Genomic DNA, 26,297 nt, shown 5'->3' with positions numbered 1-26,297 from the left:
TTTCATTTTCATCTTCGACTTCTTCTATATAAACTAGCAAGCAAGCATATTCAGAGATTACACAGATAAATATTTATCATGTTCACCGATATATATATATGTCAAGCAGTATGGTATGTATATTTTCTTTTCTCCAGGTAGGCATATAGTACTACTAATTATCCTTAACCACTACTCATACTACTTGGTTAAATCAATTCACCTTCACCTTTTATCATATCTTGACCCATGACCATCTCCCAAACATTAACTCCATCTATCCCTTTATCATTCAATTTCTTCCCTACTTCCATGGATTTCAATAAACCAACTTGTTTTTCTGTTATTTTCACTTTCCCAAATTCTCCTTCTTTACCTAATGTCGTCTCCTTACCGTTGGCGTTGGGTGATTGAGAAACATTATCTTCAGGAGATAGACCTAACAATCGATCGAATAACAACATCCATCTCGTCGAATTTCCAACCGTCCAGAAATCTTCCGATGTAGCACCTTCGTCGGCATGTACCTTTTGAGCTTCTTTATCGAAATCTCCCACCCAAGCTTGTGCGATAGAGTTCGGATCAGTCTTTCCATCAAGATCCCTGTTGGCTCCAGATAAATCTCGATGAACAGATACTTTCCCTTCCCAGATGTCATATAACAGATTCGCTACTGCTGATCTATCTCCAGTAGGTACTATCCATCCATTCTTTCCATGTTTCACCTGTAATGGTATACCACCTGCGTCGGAGGCTATGATCGGTACTCTCTTGTTAACAGCTTCAGTCACTTTCACTTCAAATCCTTCCCTAGTTGATAATTGCGTAGCGACCCATGCTCCTTGAAGGATACATCCTAAGATCGAATCACTAGGGGGAGCTCGAACGACAGCTACGTCATCTCTGACCAGGGCATACTCTTTGGTACCGAGAGTATCGTGAAGCTTCTCGTATATCCATGATCCATCAGGATCGTCGACACTTCCATGACCCATGATGATCAATTGAGGACCACCGTCGACGGGTGGTTTGGCAGAGTTTTCGAGCTTCTTTCGGAATTGAAGGTAGGCAGCGAGGAGGTCGTCGATACCTATTTCAGCACAAATCGGGTAGTGTCAGCGAATACTGGAGATATATCGACACCAGCATCATCTGGCTCATCCACATTCACTCACCCTTGGAAGGGTCAAATCGTGCAATTTGACAGACATATCCCCTATCCCAATCGATATGTACACCACATTGTTGAAGTGAGAGTTGATTGAAGTACTGTCGGAAGTACCTCACAGAAGCTCGACCGTATGGCTTGTTGAGACCATCGAGGGGGCTAAATACGTACCAAAAGTGGTCAGTCATTGTGAAGGGTCACTTGGTGACAATACTCACTCGGTCGAAGGAGCCATATAGAGTACGGGTAAGGTCTCATGAACATTCTTGGGAACAAAGAATTTGACGGGGTGCTAATTAATCAGAATAAGTGAGTAGGGAACCCCTCTTGATCCAGCCAAACCACTCACAGCCAAGAACAGATCAACGTCCTTGATAAAGTTGAACAAGTAATTCCATGTTCGATGTTGCATCGTTTGAGGATCATCCGTCAAATCAGATTGGACTATGACAATACTACATGAGTGTGTTTGTAACGCGGCGGCAAAGAGCGGAAGAGCTCACTTTGTATATGAGATCTGAAGATGATCTTAGCATCTGGTCGTTTCTTCTTGATAATGGGAATAAGGGCGGTGACTATATATCGAAGTGTCTTCTGTATCAGGAATGTCCTTTATGCAGTTGAGGAAAGTGTATGGTTCAACTTACGTTGGGGATCATCAATGACGATGATAGAGGCGTCGATCGCGCCGTTACTCCAGAACGATTCGTCTAGTTTCATCGGCATCAGGACTAACATGCTACAAGGTTGAAGCATATAATCGAAGGAAAGCTTACAGTTCTGTTCGGTCCAAAGTTCGAACCATTTCTTATCTTCGTCTGTCAAATCCATATCTTGCGGTGCGACACCTTGAAGGACGTTATGGAACTTTCGCTTGGTGATGTCGAATACGGTTGGGTGTCCTTCTGGCACGTACCTAAATATGACGGGGAAATTGATATATCAATAACAATTCAGGGAACGGGAAATTGAGGAGAGGAGGGGGTGAAGACGAACTCACCATTTGACCTTCAAGCCAACCATCCTCCAGAGTCTGATCATAGCATGTCTCATCAGAGCGACACCACCACCTATCAATTCATCAACATTTCTCGCTGTGATAGCCGAGTAAGATGTACAGTTCAGACTCACCTTGGGGAGTAGCAGAGAAGAAAGAGATCGAAATGTCATTCTTGACCAGGTGATCAGCAAGGGCAGTAAATCTGTCCCAGAGCTAGATGACTCAATCAGCTACCGAATGCTGAGCGCCGGAAATGACGAAGTAGCTTACAGCTTCGCTTGTACTTTCTTTATATTGCAAGATGCTGCAAAGTTTGACCTGGCCATTACAGTCTACTTGGACAGAGTGATCGACCGGATCGACATCGGCAGTAGTAGCTGAGTGTGTTGCCTATACAAGTGAGACACTCGATTGTCAATACATACTATAGCCTCGAGTGTGCAATGAGAGGGTACTGCACATACAGGATGAAGATGTTTCACACCTGCACTGATAGCTGCGGTAGCGCTAGCTGAAGTTGACGGAGCAGGGAGTTTGGTGAAGATTGATGTAGATGGATTAACGAGGATGCTGTTTTGTTTTGCGTGTAATCAGCTCGAATCAGACGAGGATCATGTAAGGCGATGTCTAGGCGTCACTCACGGGATCACATCAACATGCAGCCATAACGTTGAAAAGAACTGTACTCCTTGATGACCTTTGAATTCTTTTGGAACGGGTTCAGCAACAGCGACCATTCGGACCTAACGGTACGTCGCATTAATATTAGTTCACTGACGGAGAAAGGTCCATAAGACATGCTGTTATATAGATATGGTCTAACTCACATTCATCCCTTTATCAGTTTGGATACTCCTAATCAACTCCAACACCTCTCTACCAATCCTCTTATTCTCCTCTGCCAGATCGTCCCCTTCTTTACCATGAGAATAATATCTCGTGTGGAACGTCTCCGACTCGACTACACCAGTACCATCGTGCAGCACCGCGGAATATTCCAACTCCCTTCCTGGATCACTCCCATCGGGCTTTTTGTCGGTAGGCTGAGGTGAGAGGGAGAGGGCCAAGCCGAGGAATGTATCTTGGATTTGAGTAGGGTGTCGTTTGGATGTTATGCTTAATTTACGATGAGGTGACATGCTTGGTCGCTTTGTAGTAGATCACGTTTATAGATTACTGGATATGAATAGGATGTACTGTGATGGAACGAAGAGGCGATAGGTTGTTCACGACGTTGTTGTATATATAGTCGATGGATCCGATTATTGCAGTGACGATCTTAATTACGGTATGAACCGGATACGAATACCCACTTATACAAAAAAAGAGAAACGAGGAAAGGAAGTGTTCAAGTGTCAAGTATGCATAGGTTCATTCGATCACCCTTTCTTTATATATTTTCCGACGAGGCTATGTGCTGTGCATTAATCGAGTGTATGGACATTACACTTGCATGTTCACCCGGCATTGGAATTGTCATTGGCATTGGGACAATGCAGGAGCACTCTTGGCGCACTATCCACCCATTGTTTGCTTTCAATACACCATTCACTTTGAAACACGTTTGCTACCTCTACTGCGCGCTCCAACGATCATTCAACTTATCCCTATCAGATAGACCCAAATTAGAGGGAATCGATCACCCACCGTGAGAATTTGTCGTTGTTTAGTGAGACAAGACAACAACAACAACGGTCGGTCTTCGGACATCCCAAATCTCTTACTGACGTCATTGGCATCCTTTGCCGAGCCCTGCTCAGCGGACATCTCCGCCACCGTAGTACCCATATGGTCATGGTCATGACGGTTATCACAACATAACACGCCATTGTTGCCACCATCCATCCATCCCATCCATCTATTCTGTACATCAATCAACAATGCAATTATCACTGTCATTCAAGTCATTCATATTCTTCCTCTACTTCTCTCTAATCACCACATCAGCTTATCAATTGACCTTCAACGAGATAACCAACAATATGGCTGATAAAGACGGTAAGTCAAAGACCATGCTCCACTTTATACCTTATACCGTATCTTCCAGGGGTACAAAAACTCCAAGTTCCCACGCTTAAGCTTCGATCATATCGCAATTGCCGCTACCTCTGCTTCTCACAGGGGATATCAGACAAGGGACAAAGCTGACAGGTGGTTGGGAACGTGTGTAGTCATCGTGCAATTTAAGAAATCATCTTCTACCGAGGAAAGACAAAAGATCATCCAAGAGCTTAAAGCTAAAGGTGGGTACAACGCTATTCACAATAATATGAAAAGCCTTTTGGTTATGACATAGATTGATGATTTGGTTCTGTGTAATCAGGAGCAACTGTCGTCAAAGATGATAATATCAATTCCAAGAGTGAGTAGTACTGTCTACATCGATCTTTCATATGTTCGCCCCCTCGTCCTTGAATAATTGTCGCTGAACTGATAACTTCCCGATTCGTCGCACAGTCCTCCCATTCATAACTGTTCGCCTCCCCGAATCGGACTTTTCAACTCTCCAAGCTGATTTCGGAGGTGATCACGATGTGGTAGAGAATGTTGGTGAGTAGTATTTCATCTGTCTCCGTACTCATCACCATAATCACCATGATCGTGTTTCTTCCTCTTCCTTATTGTTGGGATATATACTGACGTCATGCTTGTCCGTGATTCCTCTAACAGAGGCCGACCAAGTGGTCACCACTCAATAAATCGGCTCGTCGTGATCAACCGAACAGACGTTTGATAGACAAATGAGAAACTTATACGAAGTATCGTGTAGATGAAGATCAAGGTTGATTCGAATGAGTATGAGATTGTATGCATACTGTATCTTTGTATGATCTATCATCTTCAAAGTAACGATTTTAACCCACCCATCAAGTCTGCACACAGACTAATGCGCTACGTAGGTCATATGGCTAATCTAAAACGCGACTGTTTTATCGTTTCATCTATCCTCTGTTATCTGTCGTGTCATGATGACCTATAATAATGATAATCTGATCTGATCTAGTACAAATTCACCATATCTCCGTCTCGAGAGTGGGTTCGATTCAGTCCTTTGTGGTGAGATATACTAACTGAATATGGGTAGGTATCATTCAATCAGACTTCCCATTCGGAATTTGTTTCTTTTCAACTTGACCGTTTGGATTGTCCTCATCTACATCCAAATGCTTGTAGAAAAACACCGTTGACCGTTGTTGGGACTTATCAGGCGGCCAATGAAATCTAGGTAACACGCCTAGTTCAATCCATCCGCACGATCTGTATAATTTCTCTCCAAAGGAGTTCTGCTCGGTATCTAGCATCTGTCATCGAAAATCATATGGTAAGTGTTCCCCTTCATCACCGCATGGGTAGGCGTTCGTCTTAGATTTGTATGAGTGAATAGTGAATTGTAACTAACGATACAAATTCGGTTTGTCTGATCATTTGTAGCTGGAAAGATCCAACTTACACAAGTTGTACTTCCCCACTTCCTCGCCTCTTCTTCCAAGCCTCTCAATAAAGCTTTACCAACCCCCCTACCTCCATAACGCGTATCAACTAACATCTTCTTCACCTCACTTCTGAACGCCCCATTAGGCATGGATGCAAATCCAAGCTGGACACTACCCACAATTTCTGGGTATGCTGTTGGATTCCCTTCCATATCTATTGATTCTAAGGGTTGTTCGGATGGGTACAATTTCGCCACGAGCATCGCGATCCCCCCTAATGGGGGTGGGAATGATGGCTTGGCAGAGGGGGTGACTAGCTGAGAGGAGATATTGTTGAAGAGGTGAAGGGAGTCGGTCAGTGTATAGGGGAAAGTGAAAAATGTTGACATGCCTAGGAGCATGTGGGCGTGGATGATCGCTGATAGCCGAGGAGCGTAGAGGGGTCTATAGGATACATAGCGGAGATAAAGATATGATGAGCTTTCAATTTATACTTGCATCTCTTTCTCTGCTATCTTAGTTTTATGTGTGTTTTTCTCAGGTCAAGAGAGAGAGAAAGAGAGTGAAATTACTTACAGCTGTTCCGCTGACACTTTCTCTATCGTCACCTTGGCTCTCTTGGCGATCTCTTCGGAAGTGTCATATCTGGTTTGAACTCGACCTATCGAAGGAGGGGGCTCGTCGTGTGACTGTGTCATTGGATGGATGGTAATACAGCTGATCTTCCAAAGATTTTAGAATTACCATTCGTTGTATCTTATCTCTCCAATCCAACTGACTCATGTGCGAGTTCAAATCATCTCCGTCGGTGATCACCGATATTTTCGATTCTTGATTCCAGCTAAATTAAAACGCCAAAACCGAAACACGTGTTGAATCTTGAGAAAAGTCAGTCATTCACGTGTTTGATTGAGTTTCATGTTTCATCATTCTATTCAGGGGAGAAGAGGGAATGAAGAGATCTTTTCCATGGTCATGTTGTTATTGGAAGCTGTCATGGTGCAATGCATCAGATGCACACATACTCATAGATGCACGATACTTGATGGTTGTATATATGCACTCTGTAGGGGTGAACAGGTAGACGAACAAAGGGAAGTTGAGCGGCGATCTGAGATATTTCGAGCTCACCAGGGGCTGTGCACGGTGTCTCTTTCTACGTTTTTCTTTCTTTCTTTCCCATGGGATTGTTATTCGAACTGAATACACTCAATCCCTCTCCTTTGTATTGTCATTTTCATTTGTATTTGTATTTGGATTTTCACTTTCCATCTCATCAATATAGCATTAGCATACCCCCAGTCCATCATCCCATACTGCATATTTGCCTCTTCTAGCAGACTTGACTTACGATAATCACTGTTCACGTTCTCCACGACCTATTTTTACGATCACGAAAACAAGCCTCAGCGTCAGCGTCAGCCCTATTCAGAAAGATCATTCACTAGCATCACATTGAAGAATACCCTTCTTATACATCACATCATCGTATTGATATCGACTCGATCCACTCACGATGTCCCAATCGCAATCAGCTACACCTCGTCCATCCGGTTCAGCCTCAGCCTCGGCTTCAGGATCAGGTAGTCGAAATAGCACTTCGATATCTATTCCTGCTACCGCAGCTGCAGGTGGTATAACAGTCACTCAACCTCCCTCGACGGCTAGTGCTAGTTATTATAAGATTGCGAAGGATAGTTGGATTACTTTTGGTTGGAACATGACTAGTTTATAGTGAGTGGGAAGTTCTGGTCGTTGACTCATGTGGGGATGGAGGATTAGGTACAAGAGATGATCATCGCCGACCGTGTCTTCTGTGCGAGTAGTAACAAGGCTGATCGATTTCTCCCTCTCTCTTTCTCTGTCGCTCGATCATTACATTTCACTCCGATCATCCAACAATCCATTCTCGTACATCCCATCTCCCAAAATACACCTCAACACATCGCAATCCCCGTTACTTTCCACCCACAGTGCCACACCCACATCCCTTACCGTCGTTGCCTCCTGCTCAGCGAACGGGAATGTCTACCCCGTTGGACCCAACCCCACACCATCAGGTAATGCCTCCGCGAACGTCTTTCCAGGAAATACAACTCAGGTAGTATGGAATCCGTACGACTGGGAGCAAATCCCAGGTCAAGTACCCTTCGCAGAGGCCACGTACGTTTTGAAGATATATGATGAGAGGGGGGATGGGTCGGCCGTGAAGGGGGGTTATCTTAGTCCGTATGCTGGTACGAACTTCATGATGTATCGACCTGGCGGGTATACAAGCTTGTCTGGTGAGTGGGCCCAATACTATTATAATCAGTGAAAATAGAAAGATGGTTGGGAGCCCAGAGAGAGAGGGGAATGTTAGTAGAAGATCTAGAGGGCTAGTTGCTAATGTTTTCGTCACTCCTTTTTGAATAGACGGCTGGACCTGCTCGACATGTTCAAGTGCATTTGAGACTTTCTCTCAACCTGCTCATTTGGCGATGTTCACTAGTCTTTTGATTACTCTCGTGACCGCGTGGGGTATCTTAAGGAGGTAATGGTGGTGGAGGATTGTGTGCCCGTGTGTGATCAAGTCTTATGTCCGATGACCAAAACACTTCTTGTATCGGTCATCCTCAATTTACTTCAGATCGGATCAACTAGTTTGAGAGTTGGTCGGTTGATTTCTGATCCGACCGTGCACCTTCTCTGTAACTTGGTCTGTAAATATAACATATCAATCAATGGACAATATTTTCAATTCCGTAGCATGGTATGATTTCGGTCTGTCAAGTTGTGTATGGTGGATTGATCTATATAATCCCTCTCGTTGGGTCAGTTACTCGATGAATGACAGTCGTTTGTGCTATTGAAATCTTGGGTTATGAACTCGGTTGCCAGATCGCTTTCGTCCTGTAGTTTCCGACGGAAGTTTGAGAGTGTTCATCGCAATGTTCGAATGGTCTGTTCGACTATAAATAGACGAGTTGTGGATAGGAAAGTAATGTATAAACATAGATATCGCAGACTGCTTGAGATAGAGTACACATACGTTCAGGACCAAGAAGAAGAGTAACTCCACCATGTCCGAAGACCAAGACTATCATGATGATATACCACCACCTCCATACCAGCGGAATGCACCTTCGACATCTAGACAAGGTATAGGATTACCAGGTATGTTAGTGCCCTCCCACTGTCTTCATGTAGCCTCACGTCTGGCTAACGGTGGTTATATAACCTATAGATCCTCTATCTTTCACCTCGACAAGCAATACGTTAGACTCCTGGGCATCTTGGTCGAGAACCCAAAAGGACAAGATTGATATTTCGCTAAAACTGAAATTAGAAGATCAAGATAAATCGCTGAACACCTTAGGGGATTTACAGAATGGTATAACACCTGATGTCAAAGAGTATGCCATCGATCCAAATGCAAGTGGACCGGTACCTCCATTGAATATTGTGATTTTCTATCTGGGTGATGAGTGTGAGTGGTACCCATCTCTCGTCATGATATCTTGCCTTGAAAAGTTGCAAGGTGAATTTTGATTGACCTCGTCTCTTGATGGGATTCGATAGTCGACCTTATACCTTTACTATTGATCTCATTGGAACTTATCAGAAGCCATTTTCACCGCGTACGAATATCTACTCAAGAGATTCACCGGGATATTATCACAAGGTATAAAGAGAGATTATACGGATTGAAGGCAATTGATGGAGAGAGGTTGGAAGATCATTTGGAATTTTACGATGTATTGGCGGGACCTAAGTTTAGTATAAAGAATTGGTCGGATGGTGAGTTACACATCCATGAGAATCCAATTATCATATGATCAGGCGTGACCAGGATAGATACTCTTCGACCTTCACACTTAATTGTTAATCTTGGGTTCTTGGTCTAAATTCACGAACTTAACTGATGTTTGTGTCTTTCTGACTATTCCGATAGATCCCCGTCAGATGGAAACTACCCTTCGAAGCCTATATCGCTCAACTTACTTACCCTGTTCATCCACCGGTACACCCTTCGCAGCGGATCTGATCATTTCACATCCTGATACCTTGGCTCATGTCCACCTTGCGGAATTGTATGGGATCCCACTTCATATCATATCTGGTAGGTCCAAGGTCAAGTTCAAATCCTCGGACAGGTCTAGCTTCTAGATCTATCATGCTCAGGGAACAGCACACCCTGTTCAATGAGAGATATGGCTAGTTACTGATACGAATGATATCTGATAGATAGACCTATATCACCTACCATCTCATTCCCGCATCATCAGACAACCCTCACCCAATCCAATACCCCGGAGAATCTCTCGAACTATCTATCTTATGCATTATCAGAGAATCTGTAAGTCTATCGGATCGTATCTTTAATAGTATATGATCAGGCAATAGCTGATACACTGAGGTCATTAGGATATGGCGTGAACTAGGCAAATCGATAAACAAGAACTTTCGACAAGTCCCTTTAGGTCTTCAATCACTTGATGAAAGTACTGGTCCGGCGGTTTTGGACAGATTGAAGGTACCAGTAACGTATATATGGGATGGGGAATTGAGGAAGAATGATTGGAAAGGACATATAGGTAAGTTCCCTTCTTGCATCATACTGTCTGTATTTTAGTTCACATACATGCGTTTTCATGCTTGAAGAGAGATACTGTTCACTGATAGCTGTTGTTGTAGATGTTACTGGGTTCGTATATGAGGATGATACTGTGTATCGACCAAGTGACGATTTATTGAGATTTCTCGAAAGGAGTGAATCGGTTATATACGTGAAGTAGGTCCATATATTCCCTGGACGATAGTCATCTTCTTCCTTGCGTCTGATCCGTACAATCCTGTATATGCAGCTTGTACTTGGGTACGATCGATGCAGCTCTCAAAGAGAGTGTAGGTGAGTGCGAATCATCCTTTCTTGGTTAAACATAGGTTGACTGATGATACATCTTCTTCGCAGTGAGCTCTCTAGCTGGGGGCCTAAAGAAGATGGGATATGCTGCGATCCTCACTATCAGAGGGATGGAAAATACCGGACAACTTCCCTCGGATGTATTTGTTCTAGATGGTGAGTTGATACAAATCCTTTCGGCAAGGATCATCAATGCTAATCCGTGATTGGATACAGATCAAGGAGCAGCTTCTTGGCTGTTAAGCGATAACAAAGTATCGGCAATCATCTATGATGGAAGTAAGCGAAAGATTATTGCTTTTAGAGGATAAGAGGGAATTATATTGATCATGTCTGTTTCCTAGGCTCATACATGGCTACTTTGGCTATAAAATACTCCTCCCCTTCAATCGCTATCACCCTCTCTACAGGAGATATGTGAGTATCCCTGGATCCTATGGATGATCAAAAGGGATAATGGGAAGCTTAACAATGGCAACCTTGCTTACCATGCAGGTATTGGCCCGAGCGATTATCCCATCTGGGAGCGTCCCCTCGTCCAATCACTCTATCTCAAGTGACCGTCGAATCCCTCAGTGTGGCGCTCGACGAAGCTTTATCTCCCGAAAGGAAAGTGACAGCTAAACAGCTAGCTGAGAGTGTAAAATCTTCAGATAGGGTGAAAGAAGCTGTTAAATCGATTCATCGTCATTTGCCATTACTCAATATGAGGTGAGTCATTGTCACTATCATTTACTATTTTAATTGTAATTGATGGTCTAATGGCAAAATTTCAGATGTGATATAGCGCCTCAATATAATGCGATATGGTATCATCCCAAATACAATGTCCTCTTATCGTCGGTAGTTGCCGGTGTATTGGTCGAACAAGGTAAATTGGAATTTAAGGAATTACTTTTGAATCGTAAGTACTGTTCTTATCTTGTATAAATAATTGACGGATCCGGCAGACTGATATCAGTGGGATTATATTTGTCTGTCAGGTCCCAAGGAGTATGCTGTTACTCAAGCGGATTCAGATCCGATGATAGGTGGTGTGCAAGCTTTCTTCTTAGCTTTGAGTGAATCGATACAGAATGTAAAACATCTATTTGGAGGTGATGTGAGTGCCACCTTTCTTGAATATTGAAATATCGATTGCGTGTGATTGATAGTATTTCATTTGATGTCTTTAGCCCCCTTCGAGAAAGGTAGACATATCCTCTCAACAAATTTGTAAGTTAATCATCAATCTTAAATTATGTACGGGACAAATCAGGACTTACCTTACCGTAATGGACCATACTGTAGATTCGATATACAACGAATCCCAAACAAAACCAACTACTCAAACCAATTATTGCCCTCAACCGATCACAGACTTCAAATCTGGTATGAAAGAGGCTCGAAGGGAGATGACAGAGGGAGTGAAAGATGGTGTAAAAGGGTTTGTCAATGGTCCTTTGGATCCTCTGAAAAGAGGTGTAAGTGTAATTCATATAGTAATTCGATCATGAATTTGACGGCTGATCTTCGCTGTAGAATCTCATCGGAGGTGTATTTGGATTAGTAGGTGGGAGTGAGTTCATCGTCTTCTCTCTTCTCCATTAGGATCAGTTTGTTTGAAATACCTTGTGTTGAGCTAACTATATGACCAATAGGTATAGGCCTAGTAACTCAACCTCTATCAGGTGCCATTCGTTCAGTAGAATCTACAACTCGAGGAATATCTTCTGAAATTTCCAATCCTAAACCTAAACAACTTGCACCTACTGCTGCTACTTCCCCTGCGGACGTATTGCGCAAACCCCGTATGGAGATTAGTAAGTCCCATGCGAGGTTTATCAGTATACAAAGTAAGAGGGATATCTTAGATAGGTGGAAGGAATGTAAGACTTTCGAGAGCGTTTTGGAGAGAAGGAAGAGGAGAGAAGAGATCTTGAGTGGACGTGGAAGTGGTGGTGGAAGTGGGAGTGGCAGTGGGACTGCATTACCAAGGGATGGGATTGTCATTGAATATACGGGAGATATGTCAAGTGGGAGTGGGGAGCAAGTTGGAGAGAGGAAATGGTGGAAAGGAAAAGGTAGAGCTTGATTGGACTGTGATCGTGTTGTGTCAAGTTGTATTGTGTATGGCCGAATAGATGATAGAGAATGAACAGTACGATTCCTCCACAGCTCAATATGGGATTCACATCGCAGGATCATCATACAGGGAAAGCATACACACAGATTCATTTAGAATTATTAGACACGATTCGTACATGGTGCATGAACACTTTGCCATGGGTCTAATTTGATTCTGGACTATATATGCCTCTCACGATATGCCAAGTTACTGCTGGATCTCAAGATCACCAAAACTCATTGGGAATCCTATCCGAAGCAAGTTAGCTCTGACTGACTCTAATCGCGAAGCTGTACTTCACTTACCCGACAAATCGTGTTGTGCCACCAAACCCACTAAATCATGTCTATTCATACTACATCGAAGTTCCCAAAGACTATCAGCTACGTTCCTCTACGCCAATTGAGGCGAGGATGAGAAGATAAAACTCACTGAATGCAAGCGCTTCTCAGGGCATTCCACAATGCCTCACTTGTAATTCCCTTCGACTTTACTTTACTTCCTTCTTGTCCGAACGAGTATCCCTCAGATGCATCGGAATGCTGTATTCGCAAAGCATCAAGAGCGGACTGGGCAGATAGGGGGTATTGGCCGAGGTTGATATATGATATAGCAAGGTTGAATCTGTAGTGTATGTCATGTAAGCGACACACATTCTGTTGCACAGTTGTTTCCAAAAGAGTGGGCTGAAAACTACTTACAACGCTCTAACAAAGTTCGGATGGAGCTCCAAAGCTTTATGATAATACTGAATCGCTTCGTTGGATCTGCCGCTGTTCGCTAGAGTAGCTCCAAGCCGATTGTACAGCAGCCAATCCTAATGTATCGACATCAGCTTGTTCGTAATCTCCACCTACAAAGTACTCAATTGACATGATAGATATCGTACTCACATCAGGTCGTACAGATAACGCAGCAAGGAAGCAATCTTCTGCTTTTTGGTATTCCTACAATGAATCGACATAAGCTAACTTCCATTTTCATGAGACCTTGAAAAGGGACTCGATAGCTTACCTCTGTGGCATTGAACAAGACCCCTAGAGCAACTTGTACATCCGCATCTACATTCTCGGGATCCTGTCTAGCTACATCGATCAACCTGTCAATCAACCTTGCCCTGTTCCTCAATTTTCCTCCCTCTTGTACATCGAGTCCACTCGTACTGGGACCTGAACCTTCCCCAAGACTAATCCATTTGTCCAACATCGTACAAGCAGCCTCTACCTCACTTTCGTTAGTATAACTAACTGCCAGAGCCAAATATGCAGGTCTATAGTCAGGTTCAAGTTGGATAGTCTTAGACAATGCCAATATAGCAGATTCCTCCCGTTCGTTCTCTTGTTGTTTTAAACCTAGATTGTACCATGCTTCGAAGGATGATGGGGATTTCTGAACGGCAGCTTCGAGCTCGAGTACGCCCTGTTAACGTGTGTGACATGAACAATTAGCACATTTACCTCTGATGCCACCTTCTAATTTCTCAGAAGGGACCTATGAGGATTTTCGGACGGTTGACAAGATTTGAAAGGAACCAGGAAATTGATAACTCACTTTCAACGTTGGTGACTCCTGGGCCATCTCCCAATACGATGCAACCTCGCTAACTCCAAAGTACGGGTTCTTCCTCTGAAATAAATACCTATCAGCTACCCCCATACCTCTCAGTTGCTGTTTCGCAGGTTCGGTTCTTTGGAAATTTTCCCAATCATTCTGTAATTGACCCCAACTTTGTTCGTTTCCTACTCCTTCATTCACCTCGGTTGTAGGTACAGTTTTCATCATCCCATTGTATCCCATGAACACCTCATCGTTGAAATCATCTAAATCCAATCCCTCTTCTTCCCACGAAGCTCCCATTCCAGGTATAGACGTAGTATGTCTCAAAGCTTCTTCCAGGGTCTTAGGTACTCCATTTGTGGATGATAAATCTACGTCAGAATCGAAATGTACACTTTTCCTCGAGGCATTTTCGGATGATCGAATGAGCGCTTCTTGATCTTGGAACGAGCTTTCCCAATTAGTTCGGAGATTTGGTGCTGGTGATGGGGTATCATATCGATCCAACGAAGGTATCGCACCATTTATATAACCCATAGGTGGAGCAGTACTGATATTGTTCTCGTTGTTCTTCATCCTGAGCTTCTGTTCTGGAAATGCCGCATTAAATGAATTCGCCCAATTATACATCGCCCCATCACTCTTGTCATTCTCCAGGATATCTTCTGTACGTTCCATTAACGTATCTCTCTCAACCAAATTCGCTCCTTCTCCTATTTCATCCCTGTACGTCTGTTTACTCTCATCTATCACTACATTCCCATTACCAACTTTCCTAAGTAACGATATGAAATTGCTTTGAGCCAGCTTGGGATTTGCTTTCAGGATGCCATCAGGGCCTTCCAGCTCGTCGACAAACGTCTGAGCCGTCTTAGCTAAGATATCTTGTGATCCGGTCAGCTGTTCGTGGGAGATTGGAGGACCTCGTTTGGCGGGAGCTGATGATGGCCTTGTTACGTGTGGTGGATGATGGTCTTGGAATGGTGCTTGATACGATTGAGTTGATATATTGGGTGCATGATGATGTAGTGGCCTTTTCCAAGGTGCTATAACAGGCTGTGACAGTCTCGTCGATTGCTGACTCGGATTCGTACCACTTTGCGCCTGGGCGTACTCATGACTCCAGCCGTTCGAATGAGCTTGCGTTTGCCGAGGCACTGTCCTCTCTTGCGATCGACTAGGACCAGCTTGAGATTGAGTGTGAACACCAAACGCGTTTGCCCAAGATGAAGCTGGAGGATCGAGGGAGGTTCTCTGAGCAGGAGGGAGGTGTTGACGTAAAGAGGCGATATCGAATGGTGATTGAGCATTTTGAGGGATCTGCGCTGAAGGTGAATATGAGGATGTCTGAGACTTGAAAGGCTATGGATTATGTATCGTAAGCTGTGCTGCTCTTGCAGAGACCAGCGCATGGTGTACTTACCTGCTTCGAAGAGCTCGCTACGTTGGGTGTAGATACCAGTCGATCCTTTTACGCCTTTAGTCAGCTAATTGATCGAAAAGTAGAATCGATAGCGAGCACATACCTGCTGTGTAGACGTATCCCTGTCCAACCTACCGTGTACGTTTTTCAGTACGTTATTTGGGCCGCATTCCACTGCCGCTCCGGATAGGAAAGCAGACATATCTGCTCTTGCTGCGGTAGTATCTCTGCTGATGATGGACAATTGGATTGAAGAAGAAAAGAAAGATCAGTTTAATCAAGTACAACCTAACTCGTATTCATCACCGGGCCAAAGCAAAGCTGGTATAACCGGATGATAGAAAAATGATGACGTGTTTATTTACGTGTTCCGCAAGTGGGAGGATCAGATAAGTTGTATACGTCGAAACATTAGATTACTATGCGTCATGCATCAAGCAGCAATCTCGAAATTTCATTCCATCTCCATCAACTCTGTTCATCATCTCTATCGTCCTGTGTTACCATTGCAGTCCCATCTTTGGTCATACAGACAGGTAGACTATCAGAATCGCTATGTCCAATCTCTTCATACCATCTTTCACCCTCCCGATCGCCCGCTCGACACTCGCAGGCCCCTCGAGACTTCCTCATCGGTGCTTTTCTAACATCCCACCGGTCTCAGGACGGCAGGTATTAGGTCGCATAACGCCGAAAAAGATAGCGGTACCAAGATCAGCAGTTGAGAGTGGGCAGTACTCTGCTCCAGCAGGATATACCAATAGCTCATTGCCTAGAAGATCGATATGGCGTCCGATAGTCGTGAGTGAAAAGACCAGACTGATCGTTCATAACCCAGTAATCGATTAGTAGGCAAGCTAATCATAGGATGTATGCTTAGTTCTGCGGACTGTTAGGAGGTGGTGGATATGCCGCTGCTGCACTGTACACCAACAATGATACGCAGAAATGGGGCGATAAACTCGGTGGCAGCAGTTGGTGGAGAAAGGGTCAGAGTCAACCGAGTGATAGAGAGATACATAGGGCGAAGCAGTTAGAGGGGGCTAGGGTGGGTTATTCTTCAAGCTGATCACACTTGAACTATCCTTAGACGTTGATATTCCTATTCACAGTCCGCACAGAAGACACTCAACAACCTCCCCAACACCTTATCCTTCCTTCCCAACTTCCTGCTCATCCCTGTCCTCCGCACGTACGTCATGGCATCTGAATTCTACCTCAACACGCCATCAGCGCAACTCGCCCCTATGGGTTTGATCTTCGTCATGGGAAATGTATTCGTATGGTGGAAGCTCCGAAGACTTGAACCATTCATGAGGAAATGGTGGTTACATCGACCGATCGTTTTCGGTACGAAGAGGGATGAATGGAGGAATTGCGTTACTATGTTTACTAGCGTTGTGAGTCATTACTCTCATTAAAACAAGGGGATGTATCATGCTGATATGATCGACTCAAACCAGCTATCACATCAATCCCTTCCACATCTCGCATTCAACTCCCTCGCCTTATTCTCCTTCGGTTCCGCAGCATACTCATACATATCCTCATCACCTTCTTTCCCAGCATTATCTTCATCCACGCATACACCTCATTTCCTCGCTTTCCTACTTACCGCTGGACTGTTCTCCTCTCTGGGAAGTCATCTATGGACCAACATATTTAGATACCCTGCATTGATGAAAGCCCTCACCCATCCAGCTAGGATATCCAGTCCGCAAGCATTGATGTCCCATCAAGGGATATTACCTTCTCTAGGTGCCAGTGGAGCTATTTACGCCGCCTTGACGCTCACCGCTTGTGCTTATCCCGATTCAAGCGTGGGGATTATATTTATTCCCTTTGTCAGTGTTCCGATAGGGATGGGTGTGGCGGGAATGGTCACGCTGGATCTCATAGGTTTGATAAGAGGTTGGAGGTGAGTCAGCTTATATGGTCATTAGAGCTCGCCTTCAGCTGACAACTCGGCCGTATCTGTAGATTGTTCGATCACGTGGCGCATCTCTCTGGAGCACTGTTTGGGTTTGTTTACTATAGGGTAGGCAGGGAAGTATGGCAATGGACGAGAGAGAAGTTTGGTGCTGAACATAAGGGATCTGGATTGTTTTGAGGGGGGATCTGTAGATGGGTAGAGGTAGATAAGAGCTACTAGATATGTATTTAAAATATCAGTATATGTATAATGCTCTCAAGGACCATGGGTCGTATAGTCATTGATGCATTTCTCACTCTTGCTCATACAATACTCACTGGGTGGCAAATTGCTGAATCGGAGTGGTGGGCACAGTGGACTGCCTCCACTCTTGACTGTCGTGTTTTCAAACTACCCACTACTTACTTGAACATGACGTTGAGGTGTGGATGAGCATGAAAGGAGTGATATAACTATGTAACCTTTGTTACTACCCATCTGATTGCCTTCTTGTCTATTCCTACTGGAGATATATCAGAAAGACATCTGACTCGACGTACTTTCCCCTTCCCCTTTCCCCTTCGATATCTTATACTTCCCTCTTGTGCCCTGTCGTTCCTCAAAAAATCCTTAGATTCATAGATCCAGAGCAGACATGTAAGTCATTATCTCTACCTGAGTATACCAGCTGACAGCCTTACTGCTCTGATATGTCAAATAGGACTGGTGATCCGAAAAAACCCTTGAACGAATTTCACGAACCACGGAATAATGATGAGGGGTCATCTGATGAAGACAGGTCTGATGGATCTTCTTCCCACTCCTCTTCATTCCATGATACCGTCAGTTTTTGTGGACTTATACCCAGCAACCTCCGAGCTGACCATGTCCTTATATGATAGAACACCAAAGTCCAACCCCCCATGAACACGGAGGACAAGGTGGAAGAGCATACCCCCAATAGTGCTTTAGAGAGGGTATCAAATCTCATTACGTCCGGTCAAGGTGAGTTTAAGCAACTGAAACCCCCCACCCACCCCCCAATTTTTTCGACTCCTTACCTTACAGAGTACTATCAGACGGTACCCGATGTAGGCTAATATGTATTTTGCACGTATCTTATAGCCAAAAATATAATCCTCCTGTTAGGAGCAGGCATATCGACCTCAGCCGAAATCCCAGATTTCCGTTCACCCAAAACGGGTTTATATCACAACTTGCAGAAACTCAACCTACCTTTCCCAGAGGCTGTTTTCGAATTGGGTTTTTTTAGGAAGAGACCTGAACCATTTTGGGAGTTGGCTAAAGAGATTTATCCGGGAAAGTTTCATGTGAGTGAATATATAAAATTGTATATTGTTTTCTCCATCCGACTGATAGGATGGAATATGGTAACGAGAACGTGACTGAACGGCTGTTGGGTTCATTTTGTACTAGCCCACACCGACCCATTACTTCCTGACCCTGCTACATCAACACAAGGTATTGAAAAGAGTATTCACCCAAAACATCGACACGCTCGAGACTCTCGCTGGTCTACCTGAGGAAATGATCGTAGAGGCTCATGGGAGTTTTGCAAGATCGCATTGTTTGGATTGTAGAGCCGAGGTGAATAGGGAAAAAATATTGAGAGCGGGAGTGAGGAGGGGCGAAGTGGTTAGGTGTGATAATTTGGTCAAGAGCAAGGGGAAGAAGGGGAAGGATAAGACTGTTTGTGGAGGATTGGTCAAACCTGTAAGTTTTCCTTATGCCATCAGCGCCAGATATAGCCATACCATCAGATCATACCACGTCGTATCGTGTCGTGTCGTACTGACTTTCGATCATCATCATCAACTTCGGTGGTCATAGGATATCGTATTCTTTGGTGAAAATTTGCCTGATCGATTTTTCAGCCTACTGCCGGTAAGTCCAAAAAATCTTCACATTAGTGCCACCCCATCCCACGACCTACTTTCGCAGAATCAATCTGATGAGAGACATATGTAGGAACTCAAACAATGTGATCTACTATTGGTAATCGGTACATCCCTCCAAGTGCAACCTTTCGCCTCGCTAGTCGACACGGTGCCATCGGATTGTCCGAGATTACTCATAAATCGAGAACCTGTTGGACCATTCGAACGTCTTTCCTCCTCCGGTGCATTACCTGACTCTCTCAAAAAGATGTTAAGTCCCAAGAGCAAGGACGAGAGGGATATGTATTGGGAAGGAGATGCGGATCAGGGGATATACGAATTGGTAGAGCATCTAGGGTGGGGTGAGGAATTCGAAGAAGTTATGAAGAAGGGGAAGAAAGATCTCGAGAAGAGGTATAAAGATGCTGAGAAGCTGGAGGGTAAAGTAGATCAAGATGTGAGAGTTGTTAAAGAGATTGTAGGTGATAGAGATGAGGCGGAGGAGTTGGAGGAAGCTATTAGGAGACAACTGAAATTGTGATGGTGAATACATGGAAAAACAAAGATAAGTAAGAGTAGATCAGGGATTGCTATTGGTGAATAGAAGTTGAATTGACATATGTGCTCAGCGGATGTTGTACCACTTCTTGATTTAGATGTTGTGAAAAATGAACATGTAAATATCATATTATCATATATCATCAGGAGAGTGGGATATTATGAAATCTCCGTAAAAGGGTCGTGAGGGGAAAGAAATAAGATACAACGTCTGCCTAAATCCGTGGATGGTGGGTATATGGTATATATGAATTTACCTTCTTACTGACGACCTTCTCTACTTTCACTCTATCTCTCAATCAAGCTCGTCCGATCGGACTTATCGCCTATTAAGCCAGATAATGATATGATGATGAAACCATTCAACCTGGTCGGAAATATATTCGCTTGTCCGTCCTCAACCTACCCTACAGTACCACACATTTCTTTCCCCTCCCTTTACCTCTCCCACCTTTCTTCAAACTCTCTTTAATCGCATTGTCAAATACCTCTTTAACGCCCCAACCCTCTTTCGCCGAACATTCCAAATACCTCTTTGCTCCTATTTCCTTCGACACCTTCTCGCCCTCAATCGAAGTTATGGGCTTAGTACCCTGTGCTGCCATCAGCGATTGAGTCTGGGGATCAGATCGGAGGTCGGTCTTGGTGCAGATCAGGAGGATAGGGACGGATTCGCAGAAATGGGCCATTTCGGGGAACCACTATGGAGATAAGAAGACAGGTCAGCTTGTATTACGAGTACAAGTCACATTCTAACATCCGACGAAGTGTGTATAATCATTCTATACCATCCGATCAACTTAGTGTTGAAGGACTGTGGTATTGGAATACGGGCAGAAAGATACCTCGCGTTTTTGATTTCTTCTTGATGACGGAAGAAAAAGAGATATATGAATTACCCACCTTATCCTGCACATTCAACAAACTAGGTCTATGGTTACAAGCGAACACAATCAAGATGACATCCGTATCGTTATAACTCAGTGGTCTCAGTCTATCGAAATCTTCCTGTCCTGCTGTATCCCATAATGCCAGTTCGATTATTTTCGTTGGGTCGTTGGGAGAAGGGATCATCGTTATCAGGTTTTCAAAGACTGTTGGGACGTATTCCTAAGATATACAGGCAGTATCAGCTATGTCTCTTGTTCTTTCTGGTCAACTAGAGGTGTTTCATTTCAAGCAAGGATATGCTCACTTCGGGGAATCGGTTCTCCGCATATACCGTTAACAAACATGTTTTACCGCATCCTATGAATATCCACTTAACTTCAGCTGTTTGCTCAAGGATGAGAACTCCATTTACAGAACCCACCTCCATCGCCTACAACCACTAGTTTCCTCTTTATATCTGGTCTTCTCGTAGGTGCGTTGCTCTCGTTATAGGTCTGTGCGGTGGGTTGTACATAGTCAGTCGGCTGTTGATTCCCTAACTTCAGTCAGAGTAAAGAGACACTCACCGACATGGTCTACTCTCTCAATTGAGGTGCACTAGTATCTGATAAGATGGTGGGGATGGAATCGAAGACTGGGATGATGCTTTAGATTGTAAATAGTAGATTTGGCATTCATGTTTTCGTTTCACCTGTCATCTTGTTCATTGAAAAGAGCAAACGCGTAGAGATCAAAGCGCGGAATATCAACACCTCAGCACACGTGTCATTATTAATGCTCAGCGGGAGTATCACTATCACCCCCATATGTACCAAACTATCGCCATGATCCTCCACAATCCCTCTCTGTTTAGAGAGATATAAATTTCACTTTGACCGAGATTGACTGTTTGAATTTCTCTCTTCTACCTCACATTCACTCAATATAGCTAGCCTTCGAGGCAAAGCTCACCCATAAACACTCCTGAAATGGTGATATCTTGATACCCTTGCCTCAGAGACGATGTTACTATCACCTCGTCCTGCTCACCTTACCAATACCTTGGATAACCCTACCCTACCTATTCCTATCGTTTCACCTGTCAAAGGCAAATCAAAGGCTTCTTCACCTCAATACGATCCTCAATCAGAATCCGATGATGAAGAGGAGGTAAAACCAAAGATCTCCAGATCCAACTCACGCTCGAGATCTACCTCTTTACCTGCTTGTAGGATTGAACGAAAGTTTAAATGCCTTCATCCAGGTTGCGATAAAGCGTATTTCAAACCTTCTCGATTGGCTGAACACGAACTGTGTCATACCGGAGAGGTGAGTCAGCTAATTGTTCACCTCCAGAGTAAGCCGCATAGCTGACTCAATCTAATCGTAGCGACCCCACAAATGCCCTAATTGCGGTCAATCGTACCTTCGAGCATCCCACTTGCACGCTCATATGCGGACTCACCTCTCTCCGGATGCGAAGCCATTCAGATGCGAGCGAGAAGGTTGCGACAAAATATTTTGGACCGCTACTCACCTAAAAAGACATCATGATGTACATGATAAAGCGGAAGTCTACGCTGTGAGTCAACCATTGATCACTTAATTGAACCAAGCTGACATCTTCGGTGATCAGTGTGACCAGTGCGACGAAACTTTTGTCAAGGCTCATCTTCTTCGAGATCATGTCACCGTCACGCACATGCCAGAGGGTGCAAAGCCCTACCCTTGTTCTCATGAAGGTTGTGCTCAAAGTTTCAAAATGAAAGCTCATCTCAAGGCACATGAGAAAACACATGATCGTGAGTTTAGCTTCCTTCCGATAGTCATCCTCACGATGTAAGCTAACGAGGTTTATAGCAAATCGATATACATGCTCGCATCCATCTCACGGAGATGAATTCCCCTCTTTTCCCGTATGGTCTGCCCTTCAAACTCACATTCACACTGCCCATCCCCCCGTATGCCCACATGCGGAATGTAATGGCCGTGTGTTCAAAAATGCCGGACGATTGAAGGATCACCTGAAAGTGCATGCCGAACAGGCAGTCGACAAAGCTGCTCTAGCGGCTAAACAGCCCGAAGGTGAAATTCCCCAGATCATCGCTGATGGTTTATCGAGAAGAGCCAAGCGGAGGAGGATCAGTGAGATCAATGCTACGGAAGATGGTGGGTCGAGTCCGAAGTTGAGAAGAGTCTTGTCTGGAGAAGCCGGTAAAGATTGGTGGTGCGATGAGGAAGGATGTGATAAGAGGTTCAAATCGGTGAGTAAGGATTCTACCACTTGACGTTCCTCCTTCTTCCCATACAACACCCAATTCTACTCATCTCTATCCCCCCGCGCAAATGATTATAATCTGAAGTCGCGATCGATCATTCCGGCATTTTTGTCAGACGGAAAGTCCCTCGGGACAATCGTGTTTGACAGAGATGTTTTCGGATGATCACAATATGTGCTATTGACTTCATGCACCACCCTCTGATGCGCTCAACTCTCCCCTCCATTTTTCGACTATGAATGAATGCAAAGATGGGAGCTGATATTTTGCCTCTTGGCGAAAACAGAAATTTGCACTTGAAGCACACCGAAAAGCCATTCATCTATCGCTCCGACCCCACATCTGTCCTTTTGATGAATGTGGAAAATCGTATCCTCACAAGGCGAATCTCACTAGACATATCGCCTCTCATTCGAGACCTATCACTCCGTCGGGTACTACCAACAAAGATGACGCTGTTGCGAATAGTAATGGTCTGGTTGGGAAAGTCAAAGAAGTTAGGAGGTTCGGTTGTCCCGCTCATGCTTTTGCCAAATTCGCTGGACTCTCCACCACCACTGGTGATATCGACATCGCTACTGGTATCGACCTCAGTGCCAATAAGATAGGAAGAGACGATGAAGAGTATATCCCTTCGATGAACGATGGTAGATGTTTGATGAGGTTCTGGAGGGTATACGATATAAGACGACACCTCAAAGCTGAGCATGGAATAGAGTTGGAGGATATGGAAACGAGGAGGTTGTTGTTATTTGATGGACAAACTGGGGAATAGCTTAGCTCTGCTTCGGTCGCTGGTTATAATGATATTTAATGAACCTACGAAATTGTATCTGACGATCTTCAATTGTTGTTGGATTTGTATATAAATTGTATAGATTGTTTGGCTTACAATGCATCATATCAGCTATGACCGCCTTTGTGCCAGCTTGTATCAGACTTATGTTGGGGTCCGCGATGTTGGGGGTGTTGGTGAGTGCAGCAAGAGAGTTAATATTGGTTGGAGTTTTACGGACATTGGTAGGTTAGGGGGAGAAGGGGATCAGATGTTGTTTAGAGGGCATCAGTGGTCGAGTTTGTAATTCAAGGGGAATCATACATCTAGGAAAAATGGCTACAAGTGAAGTTCGTTTATGAATACAGTACAAGTACAATATAAGAAGTGTCCACCTCTCACAACATCTTTGATGAGAGCAATTCTCCATCAATCTATAAAAAGATGTCGAGCTCAAACCCCTTAACTCCCAAAGCGATCCTACCATACTCTCTCCGAGTGATTTTCATAACTCTTCTCCATATTCTCATACTTCATCAAAGCCTTATCTATCCACATCTTCGTGCCGTTCTTCATCTTGTCGTCGAACTCCACCTCTTTTACATCCCTGAACCAACGCATCTTCAGTACCTGATCCGCGCCGATCCTCCTCTCCGGATCCAGCTTCAATAGCCCCTCTATTACCTTCAATATATCTATCCGATCCTCCTCGGAAAGATGAAGAAGTAAAGGTAAATGATCATGTATTGGTCTAGGGGTAGAATTGGGAAAATCGATCTTGTCAGAATCGGGAAGAGTTGTGAATCCCTATATCACAATGACGAATCAGTAATCTTAAAGTATATTTGAAGGTTATGATTGTAATGTTGGGAAGAGGTCACTTACTAGCCAATTTTCTGGAGATGGTTTACCAAGTACTTTAAATATACTTGAAGCTAATCCCAGTGAACCGTAGGTAGAGTCGAAGAGGGGCTGTCTAGTTTGTATCAAGGAGGAAGGTTCGTTGTCTAGTGGATCCATCTGATCTTCGTCCAAAGAGTCAGAAGAGTCAAAATTGGATAAGGAAGAGGAGGTATCTGATGAGGGTGAATCTAAAGCAGAACCATAAGGTCTGAAAAATTGAGCTATTATACAACCGACTGACCATAGGTCGACTTTGAGCGGGTCGTACGATCGAGGTGAAAATAAAAGTTCAGGTGCGCGATATGATCTGTCCTTGAGTAGATCAGTTTCTATCTTGGGGGATACTCTCCAACGAGACACAAGGGAGAATGGGGGAAAATCAAATCTCACCCCGTTCCTACCTCACAGCACATATTCTGATCGTCCTCTTTCCATGTACCCTCATCCTCCTCCCATTCATTATTCTTCACCCCTCCCTCTCTGTTCGCCTCCATTCCGTCTCCTCCATGCATCTTAACACCTGCCAGAGATGAGTACCTTGTTTCATTAGATTTTGGGCAATAGGCAATTCCAAAATCGATTAATTTCATTCTCCCCTGCTTATCAAACATAACATTCGAAGGATTCAAATCCCTATGAGCGATAGGTGGATTCATTGAATGAAGGTATAAAATAGCATTTAAGAGTTGATACGAAATGATCTTCGGTATATCGACGTCGGTAGGTGGGAAAGATGGATCTTGTAATAGATCCGAGAGGGACATGGGGTATAGAGGCAGGGTCAAGCGATGCTGGAGGGTCTCTTCATCGAATGTATAATTTAGAAGGGTGATTATCTATGGAAAGGTTGAGATTAACAGCTCATCCTTCGATCTGGACCTAGATGTGAAAGACGTCCATTTTAAGAGGTACTTACATTGGGATGATCTATCTGCCTTAGGAGTGCAACTTCCCCGTGGATATTATGAGGTTCATTACCTCTTACATATCCATCTCGAGGGGCATAGACGATTTTAAGTGCTTTCCAGCCTCTCAATCCATCAGCATGGCCGTATTTAACTTTGCGTTCATCTTTCGATACCGCATTGTTCGAAGATACTTCACTGCTTGAGGTTCCATGATCACAAAGGCCGTCTTGTTCTTGAATTCTGACAGCGAATATGTCTCCTTGACGTCCTGTGAAACGCAGATCAGTTGGGATGCTTTAAAAACCGGAAGGAAGAAAAAGCAGACTTGACTTACCTTGAGCAATAGGCATCATTATTGAGCAGATGCAAGAGCAGGGGGGAACGCTTTCGTCCCTCCTACGATTCTATATGGATGAGCTTGCCATTTCGTTTCTAGTAGTACGTTTCTGAATTGTGACGGAGGTATGGAGTCAGAGTGTTTCAAAGAGAAAATGAATGCATAAGGGCATAAGCTCTCATTCTACGAGTGTCTAGTTATCACTCGTATTACCGTCGAAAGTGGAGGTGGTCCATTCAAAACAACATACAATGGCATCGAATGGTTTTTGGATATCTCATCA

At 44.0% G+C, this 26,297-nt stretch overlaps 11 protein-coding genes across 11 annotated transcripts; 6 read left to right on the top strand and 5 right to left on the bottom strand.

Moving 5' to 3' along the window:
• Positions 1-188: 188 nt before the first annotated feature.
• On the bottom strand, positions 189-3,286 carry L199_004949 (uncharacterized protein; the record flags this gene model as incomplete). Its single annotated transcript, XM_064890664.1, has 13 exons — positions 189-1,069; positions 1,155-1,306; positions 1,366-1,439; positions 1,497-1,591; positions 1,651-1,722; positions 1,795-1,857; positions 1,924-2,063; positions 2,148-2,217; positions 2,279-2,360; positions 2,418-2,537; positions 2,612-2,717; positions 2,790-2,890; positions 2,975-3,286. 13 exons carry the CDS (start codon positions 3,284-3,286, stop codon positions 189-191), a joined length of 2,268 nt encoding a protein of 755 aa, XP_064746736.1.
• Positions 3,287-4,027: 741 nt separating this feature from the next.
• L199_004948 (uncharacterized protein) lies at positions 4,028-4,846 on the top strand (the record flags this gene model as incomplete). Its single annotated transcript, XM_064890663.1, has 5 exons — positions 4,028-4,145; positions 4,319-4,390; positions 4,471-4,509; positions 4,605-4,697; positions 4,818-4,846. 5 exons carry the CDS (start codon positions 4,028-4,030, stop codon positions 4,844-4,846), a joined length of 351 nt encoding a protein of 116 aa, XP_064746735.1.
• A 393-nt stretch (positions 4,847-5,239) lies between these two features.
• L199_004947 (uncharacterized protein) lies at positions 5,240-6,279 on the bottom strand (the record flags this gene model as incomplete). Its single annotated transcript, XM_064890662.1, has 3 exons — positions 5,240-5,449; positions 5,599-6,025; positions 6,158-6,279. The coding sequence occupies 3 exons, from the start codon at positions 6,277-6,279 to the stop codon at positions 5,240-5,242; spliced, it is 759 nt and encodes a 252-aa protein (XP_064746734.1).
• Positions 6,280-7,097: 818 nt separating this feature from the next.
• Positions 7,098-8,118, top strand: L199_004946 (uncharacterized protein; the record flags this gene model as incomplete). Its single annotated transcript, XM_064890661.1, has 3 exons — positions 7,098-7,315; positions 7,556-7,866; positions 7,997-8,118. 3 exons carry the CDS (start codon positions 7,098-7,100, stop codon positions 8,116-8,118), a joined length of 651 nt encoding a protein of 216 aa, XP_064746733.1.
• A 525-nt stretch (positions 8,119-8,643) lies between these two features.
• L199_004945 (uncharacterized protein) lies at positions 8,644-12,561 on the top strand (the record flags this gene model as incomplete). Its single annotated transcript, XM_064890660.1, has 18 exons — positions 8,644-8,737; positions 8,808-9,050; positions 9,143-9,361; positions 9,516-9,683; positions 9,809-9,920; positions 9,989-10,158; positions 10,259-10,355; positions 10,429-10,472; positions 10,536-10,643; positions 10,704-10,766; positions 10,832-10,904; positions 10,983-11,198; positions 11,264-11,391; positions 11,471-11,589; positions 11,663-11,702; positions 11,778-11,950; positions 12,009-12,045; positions 12,128-12,561. 18 exons carry the CDS (start codon positions 8,644-8,646, stop codon positions 12,559-12,561), a joined length of 2,538 nt encoding a protein of 845 aa, XP_064746732.1.
• Positions 12,562-12,801: 240 nt separating this feature from the next.
• Positions 12,802-15,776, bottom strand: L199_004944 (uncharacterized protein; the record flags this gene model as incomplete). The annotated part of the gene is made up of 9 exons (XM_064890659.1): positions 12,802-12,842; positions 12,900-12,949; positions 13,027-13,218; positions 13,296-13,411; positions 13,488-13,541; positions 13,609-14,013; positions 14,146-15,513; positions 15,575-15,619; positions 15,678-15,776. The coding sequence occupies 9 exons, from the start codon at positions 15,774-15,776 to the stop codon at positions 12,802-12,804; spliced, it is 2,370 nt and encodes a 789-aa protein (XP_064746731.1).
• A 353-nt stretch (positions 15,777-16,129) lies between these two features.
• Positions 16,130-17,684, top strand: L199_004943 (uncharacterized protein; the record flags this gene model as incomplete). Its single annotated transcript, XM_064890658.1, has 5 exons — positions 16,130-16,375; positions 16,455-16,622; positions 16,687-16,974; positions 17,038-17,492; positions 17,555-17,684. The coding sequence occupies 5 exons, from the start codon at positions 16,130-16,132 to the stop codon at positions 17,682-17,684; spliced, it is 1,287 nt and encodes a 428-aa protein (XP_064746730.1).
• A 512-nt stretch (positions 17,685-18,196) lies between these two features.
• On the top strand, positions 18,197-19,925 carry L199_004942 (uncharacterized protein; the record flags this gene model as incomplete). The annotated part of the gene is made up of 6 exons (XM_064890657.1): positions 18,197-18,328; positions 18,389-18,491; positions 18,612-18,817; positions 18,924-19,220; positions 19,338-19,391; positions 19,476-19,925. 6 exons carry the CDS (start codon positions 18,197-18,199, stop codon positions 19,923-19,925), a joined length of 1,242 nt encoding a protein of 413 aa, XP_064746729.1.
• A 424-nt stretch (positions 19,926-20,349) lies between these two features.
• On the bottom strand, positions 20,350-21,405 carry L199_004941 (uncharacterized protein; the record flags this gene model as incomplete). Its single annotated transcript, XM_064890656.1, has 5 exons — positions 20,350-20,643; positions 20,846-21,052; positions 21,138-21,190; positions 21,255-21,327; positions 21,400-21,405. 5 exons carry the CDS (start codon positions 21,403-21,405, stop codon positions 20,350-20,352), a joined length of 633 nt encoding a protein of 210 aa, XP_064746728.1.
• A 430-nt stretch (positions 21,406-21,835) lies between these two features.
• Positions 21,836-23,866, top strand: L199_004940 (uncharacterized protein; the record flags this gene model as incomplete). The annotated part of the gene is made up of 5 exons (XM_064890655.1): positions 21,836-22,141; positions 22,203-22,394; positions 22,449-22,614; positions 22,673-23,076; positions 23,378-23,866. The coding sequence occupies 5 exons, from the start codon at positions 21,836-21,838 to the stop codon at positions 23,864-23,866; spliced, it is 1,557 nt and encodes a 518-aa protein (XP_064746727.1).
• A 480-nt stretch (positions 23,867-24,346) lies between these two features.
• L199_004939 (uncharacterized protein) lies at positions 24,347-26,030 on the bottom strand (the record flags this gene model as incomplete). Its single annotated transcript, XM_064890654.1, has 5 exons — positions 24,347-24,673; positions 24,752-25,076; positions 25,160-25,605; positions 25,686-25,945; positions 26,012-26,030. 5 exons carry the CDS (start codon positions 26,028-26,030, stop codon positions 24,347-24,349), a joined length of 1,377 nt encoding a protein of 458 aa, XP_064746726.1.
• Between the last annotated feature and the right edge of the window lie 267 nt (positions 26,031-26,297).

This window comes from Kwoniella botswanensis, chromosome 1, assembly GCF_036426115.1.
Source record: "Kwoniella botswanensis chromosome 1, complete sequence".
Classification (NCBI taxonomy): Eukaryota; Fungi; Basidiomycota; class Tremellomycetes; order Tremellales; family Cryptococcaceae; genus Kwoniella; species Kwoniella botswanensis.
This window is presented reverse-complemented; position numbering and strand designations above follow the sequence as displayed.